Here is a 6,874-nt window from a genome sequence, read left to right on the forward strand (position 1 = left end):
CTACAATACAGACTGAAACCGGACTAAAACAGAAATTAGTTATTTGACTTGAAAGAACACATAACCTGAAACGACAAATCGCAGGTTGCATCATTAACCAAGGACAGTAAAAAACTGTACAGTACAAGCAACACGTTACAATAAGTTATGACCAATAAGGCAGTCTTTCTCATTTAGGACAAAAGGGATAAAGGGAAAGGTATTAAAATCTCATAAATCCACCATATCTCTTTTCCATCTCTGGGACCTCTTTGGAATAAGTTTCCCCATCTTCTTCTGAAGGGAGAACGGAGTCGGCGAAGCGCTTAAGAAACCCACCGTATCGTTTCTGGTAATCCAGCCACCATTCTGGCCTCCCCACTCTTCTCATGAAACCACCGTATCTCTTTTGCAGCTCTTTGGCTTCATCTTCCAATTCGGGGCTGCGCTTTATGCTTCTCATGAAGCCTCCATATCTTTTGCTGACATCCCCGTCATTTTCATTTATCTCTCGGTAATGCCCCGCTTCAGGGTTATCCCCTGTTCCTAGAAGCTCCTTCAGTAGATCAGAGGAATTAGCAAGGGCATCGTCATCCGAGTCTTTCTTCATAAACCCTCCGTACCTCTTAGCCAGGATTTCTCCTCCGTTAGCTTCATCCTCCGGTTCTACCCGGTAGAGCTCATCCATTTTCTTCATGAACCCCCCGTATCTTTTCATGAAGCCTCCGTACTTCTTTGCAAGCAAATGGCTCTCATCCAGATCCTTCCTGTCTCCTGGGGCAATGTTGCCATCCTCCGAAAGATCCAGCTTTGCCAGTTGCAGGAGCTCTTTGCAGGTCTCCCAGGCTTTGGCAGAAGGCAGCTTTCCTTCACATTCTAGCGTACATGCCTGAAAAACGGATGCGGTTAACTGAGAACGATTTGACAGTAACAAGCACCTCACTGCCACCTTGTCTTAGAGTTACTTGTTTTTAAAAGACCATGAGCGAGCCTCTCCTTGCGAGTGGCTTGGAAGGACCGCTCTTCACGAGCAGCTGATTTGCTGTCTGTCTGCTCTGAAGTTTTTCACATCCCTCTCTTAAGGACATGGTTGTCTCCACTCTAAGAGACGGAACAGCAGACAAGATGGATCGCGGGTCCTGTATGTCCAGGCTGCCCCTACGTTTCCGTTTCAAAGGAAGCCCCACGTGCAGTTCCTGCACCTCCCTTAAGCTCAGGTGTGGTGTTATGATTTTTTTTTTTTTTTATTTACTACTGGGAAGCTAAAAACCAATTGTGGTTTGCTTCACAATAAAAGTGTAGAAGCGTATTCAATCTTCATAATTAAAAGTAACATCCAGAAATCTTAGGAAAAGTTACACGGCGTTGTCACTGCAAAGAAGCCGGCTGTACTGTACTGCTCAGTATCTTCAATCACTTTAAAGGCTGTATTCTGTCTGTTACCATTAGTTTCTCTCTGTGGAACAGATCTTTCAAATGTGTACCAACACAAATGTGGAAATACAGGCTCTCTCAGGCAGATCAGAGCTCTGTTTTTGCTAGTTTGACATACGAAGTAGTGACCATCAGAAAGAGGGAAAAAAGCCTAAGCTGCGCTGCTTCTGACTGTAATGAAAAATTTTCAGGCTAAGACATAAAAAAAAGGTTTCAGTACCTGTATGCGTATTTCATAACCTGTCCTGTAAAGATAATAACATATGTATTAGCTACTACTCTCTCTGTTGTGTCAGGGGAATTTACTTCTTGTGAAGCCACACTCTTCAGTTGCAAAGCAGATGAATCCCGTGTTTTTCCTTCATGTCCACAGTTTTCATACCACAATAATTAAAGAAATAATCAATATTTTCAATAAAAGGAGCACTTCCCTGCCTATGAATGATGTTTTTTAAGAATCTCAATATGCTTTCAAAGTGAAATTAAACCCCAGCCCAGTTCTCTGTAACAGCTAACTGACCAGCTTTCTACCTCTGGCCTTACCTGTCTCGAGTCCCATTTTAGTTTATTTATATATGATTTTTTATATGATCACAAGAATATTAAAGGGACTTATGTATTTTGCGACACAATAATTTAAATGCCACTACATGCTTATTGCAATATATATTACAGTTATTCTGTAAAGAGAATGGGATCTAAGCTTCAGTCTGACTTTGAAATTGCTCTAAATCAAAGCAAGAATAGGTCTTTCCCCTTCTCACCTAGTTTTAATAATCCCCTATTGCCAAATGAACATATGTCATCTCATAGGTGTGAATAACCAGGTAGAATGTGATAAATCTTGTATCTTACAGATATGATGTGATAAATTCAGTTAGGATGTTACTAGATGTTAGTATCTAGAAACATTTGTTTCTAAAAATTGTTCGTACATGCATAACAAATGTAAGGTATGGCACATTGCTTCTTTTCCTATTCAGGTAATAAGTGGTGTTACTGAATGGGACTTTGATTCTTTCTTGAATAGTTACTGAATTCTTTCTTGAATAGTTACTGAAGATGTAGAAGAGAGAGTATCAGTATAGACATCCACAACATACACTCCAAAAAGCACATATCCCATCCTCCAAAAGAGCAAACTATCACTTTTTTCCCTAGTTGACATTGAAGCTAAAGTTTGATTGAAAGCTAACGTAAGCAAAAAAAGTACAGGGAACTGTTTTGCCAGCCACCCTAAGAATATTGCCCTTATGAACCTGCTGTGGTTAAGAGTGAGTCCTTGTGCTTTTTGGAGTAAGCACTGACTCCTAATTCTGTGTGAGAATAGGGTCCAGTCCTTCCTTTTGTGTGCTCCCAAATAATTGATGACATCATAGGAACAAAACTTTTCAGATCATTCAATATGCATCTATTTGAGGTCAGGAACCGCAGGTGCCACTGACAAAGGGCTCGGCAGCCTGAGTTCCCACTTTCTTCAGGGAGGTCTGAGGGACCCCAGACTTCCGCTCACCCCGATCCTTATATTTCAAGTTGAGTTGCCTTTGTGACTATACTTTTAAATAATTTCAATACCACTAAAAGTACAGATACCCCCCCCCCCCCCCCCCCCCCGCATTCTGGAGGTTTCTTACCAAGATTTGCCTTGGGAGACAATGCCAAAAGGATCTTTCCCAGGCATATTCCTAACGCTGTGCAAAGCGGAAGAGCTGCGGGAGGCGTTGCTACTCAAACCAGGCTTGAACCCCAATTTTTGTGAGATTTCAGGCAGATCCCCCCCCTTTTCAGCTCGACAGCCGTCCTGCCTGGAGGAAACTCATCCTGCCGAGGAACCCGCGGCCGGGGGTCGGGACACCGCTCCCGTCCCGCCCGGCGTCCCCCCGCCCCGCCGGCAGCTCCCGGCAGCGACCTCTCCTCTCCCGGCAAAGCTGCCCTCTTCGACGGCATTCCCCTTCCCCCTTAGGTTTACACTCCGCTTTTTCCTCTCCCCCTCGCTCCCCCGCGGGGCTGTCCGGTGCGGAGCATCTCCCTCCCCGTCCCCGAAAGCAGCCGCTCGCTGACGGGCAGCGGCATGGACGGGCGGGCTGGGGAGGTGTTGGGGGTGGGTGTTGTGGGGTGTCTCCTTGGGGGGGCGCTGGGTTTGTATGGGCGCCTCGCCCCCTCCCCAGCCCTCCCCCCTTCAAAACCAGGTCTTCCCAGTGCCCCGTTCCAAGACGTGACAATTTTTTTTTTTTGTCATTTCGCTCTTTTGCCCCCTTCCCCTTTTCCTCCCTCCCAAAGTTAAGGCGGGACGGCACCCCCCCATACCCCTTCTCCTCCACCACCTCCCCCGACCCTGCTCCCGCTTACCAGGGGGTGGATGGCGGCGCGGGGCCCCAGGCGGTAGGCGCAGGCGGCGCAGTCGCGGCCGCAGTCCGCCCGCGCCCTCGGGAGCAGGCAGGTGCTGAGGGCCAGCAGCGAGCAGCCGAGTCTCAGCAGCAACGCCATGGGGCTGCAAGAAGGAGAGGTCAGACGGCAGCCGCCTCCCCCCACTCTACCTTCTCCCCGGGCTCCCATCCCCGCCGCTGCCTCCCCCGGCTTCCGGGCGGGAAAAGGCGGCACGAAATTGTTCGGCCGCCGCGGTTTAAACCCAAGTCCGCGGTCGCACGCAACTCCGGTAAACCACACGCTTTTTGGAGCCGGGGTGGTTGCGCTTGCGGGGTAAGCGGGCGCTTAAGGTAAGCGGGCGCTTGGCAGGTACACGGCAACGGGGCTGCGTCCGCCGCAGGAGCGTACCCGAAGGATGAAGCACCCAGAACCTCCCGTCCCGTCAAAGCGTTCCTCCCCAAACACTTTATCCCGCCCCTCCCGCAAAACCCGCGCCTCAGGGGTCAAGAGACCCACCGCGCAGCGGCACGGACGGGACGGCGGCTCCTCCCGGGATGGGTTTCCCACCGCAGCGCCCCGAGTAGCCGCCCAGACGACGGGCACCAGCCCCCGGCCCTCCCCCGGTCCCGTCCACCCCCCTCACCGCCGGCAGAGCAGTTCACTCACATACAGGTTCCCCTCGGGGCTCCCGGGAGTTGCTGGGGAGTGAGCTGCGTCTCGCTGGAGCCTCGGCGTCGGAGCCGCTATTATTTATAGCGTGGCCGAGCAGCCTCTGGAGAAACCCCGGGGAGGGAAGGTGGGGTGGGGGGTGGTCGCGGGGGGGAGGAACTCACAGCCTGCGGCTGCTGACAGCTTCAGCGAGGGCGGCTTTGGGGGGCGTCGAGCCGAGCCGAGCCGAGCCGAGCCGAGCCGAGCCGACCCCCGCTGCCGGGGCCGGGCGCGCCGCTGCGGAGCGGAGCGGGTGCGGGCGGCGGCACTTTATAATTAGTGAACACGGGGAGAGCGCGGGCTCCCCCAATCGCCGTCGGGCTCCCGCTGACGCAGCAGCTACGACATTCCCCCCACCCCCCCTCACCCCCTCCGGGCGATGCTGCCCCGCCGTCAGTGACTCCGACGGGGCTTGGGCTGAAGGGGGGCGGGGAGGGGGTGGTGGTGGTGTGTGCCCCTACCGTCGGGGGGAGCGGCACCGGGAGAGTTACCGGGGGAAGTTCTCACCGGGGGCAGGCGGGGATGAGACATCGCTGTGAGTAAGGCGGGGGGGGTGTGTGGGGAAGAGGTACCGCCGCGGCTGGCGGCAGCCCCTCGACGGCAGCCCCGCTCCCCGGGGATGGCGGGCGCAGGTTGCCTGCGGAGCTTTGGCACAGCGCCGGGGAGCGGGGCTGGGTTCGGGGGTTTTTGGTTTGGAGTGGGGTGGTTTTGTTGTTGTTGTTTTTTGTTGTTTGTTTTTTTGTTTGTTTGTTTTTATTTTTGTCTTTTTTTTTTTTTTTTTTTTTTTTGTCTCCTTCTCTCTCTGCCCCCCTGCCGAAAGCCCAAGCCGCTGGTGCTGAAGGTGCCGGCTGCGCACTTTCCTCCCTCTGCCCCTGGGCCTCAGGTGTAAAACGCTGAGTTTGGAGGAAGCAGGTTTTAATAGAGGGAGCGAGAAGACACGGTTTTTGATTTGACAATAGTGGCATTTCACAAGTATGGATAGATTTGCCTTATTTTCACCGTTTTGGTGACCAGGAAAACACAGATAGGAAAGAACGAGACAAAGGCAAAACCCCAAGCACTTCTGCAAGGTCCTCAACCCCAGCAGCTGGGGCAGCTCACTGCTCTGCTCTGTTCGATGTCCTTAGGGAGCTGGTGTAGAGCAGTGACACTGATCCCTGACGCCTCTTGTTTGTAAAAGGCTCTGCCCCAGCCGTGCTAAGCTGCCTTTCTTTGACTGTCATAAGCAACCTTCCATTTCCAGCCCCAAATTATTTCTAGCTGTTTTATATTTATTTGATCTTCTATCAGCATCGTCTTTCGGTTTAAAGAGCATTTTTTTCCCTCCCTGGTGTGTTTCTGGGGTGGAATTATTCTCTCTAGTCCTCATTTTGCTGAACTGAACAAGGTGTGCTCTTCAGCTTTCTGTCTTGAGATGGGGTGTTTCATGTAAAGGTTCTGCTCTGCATTTTTTATACTTGGAGTTCATAATTTCTGGGCATGAGTGATGTGAATGGTACACAGTATGTCGGTTGAAATTTTGTTGGGACGTTAATGCATGATTATCTCCCCTGGCGGAGGAAGACACCTCACTTTATACCTCCTCAGATCTCATTTGCCTTTCCTAATGCTGCAGCGCATCTATGTCACACACTCATCTGGCAACTGAGATACAGCCAGGTCTTTTTCCTTCAGAACTAACACAAAATCCGGTACTATTATTGAATGGAAATTGCACTTTCTGCCACCTGTTAGTCTTTACATCAGCTATCTGACTCAGATTAAGGACACTCCAATGAGTGTCTGGATTGTCAGAAATACATCCCTTCAAGCCACAGACATAGCTCTTGCATATAATCAGTGTATGTGAGAAGAGAATCAGGCTCTCTGTTTACGTAGTAGTTATCAGCCAACTTTGTAAGTGAACCCTCAAGAGAAGGGGTAGACATTTTAAAAATCATCCCAGTGGGTGTATTTCTGTTAGCATGTGAGGGATGTGCATTTGGAACAACGAGCGAATGCCACTGACTCTGCAGGAGTGCTATGAAGTTTGTTCCTAAAATGGTTAGGGAAGCACTGACTAACTCCAGAGGTGACACATTCGGTGCCTTTTTTGCTGTAAGGATGCTCTCTACAAGCAGAGCTTTTTGTGATGGACATCATCAGATTAGTCCTCTGGGGCAATTACTGACCTTCAGCTCTGCCATCATTTATTGGCTTGCACTCTAATAGTCAGCGTGATGTGATGGGACAGCGAGCCCAGTAGCCTCCTGATCATTCCTCCTGCAGCGTGCATCCCACATCCCTGGGCTCACTGGCTCCTGCTTTCATCGTTCTGCGCACGAGCGTCTGTGCTCAGCCTACCCACTCAGCTTCTTGGGCTGCCATGCCCTTCGTCACTCTGTTT

At 50.8% G+C, this 6,874-nt stretch overlaps 1 protein-coding gene across 1 annotated transcript; it reads right to left on the reverse strand.

Annotated features, from left to right (window-relative positions):
• Window positions 1-3,900, reverse strand: PENK (proenkephalin; the record flags this gene model as incomplete). The annotated part of the gene is made up of 2 exons (XM_082479711.1): window positions 1-868; window positions 3,763-3,900. 2 exons carry the CDS (start codon window positions 3,898-3,900, stop codon window positions 203-205), a joined length of 804 nt encoding a protein of 267 aa, XP_082335837.1. The 3' UTR covers window positions 1-202.
• Between the last annotated feature and the right edge of the window lie 2,974 nt (window positions 3,901-6,874).

Source organism: Vanellus vanellus (assembly GCF_965231255.1).
Source record: "Vanellus vanellus genome assembly, chromosome: 2".
Lineage (NCBI taxonomy): Eukaryota > Metazoa > Chordata > Aves > Charadriiformes > Charadriidae > Vanellus > Vanellus vanellus.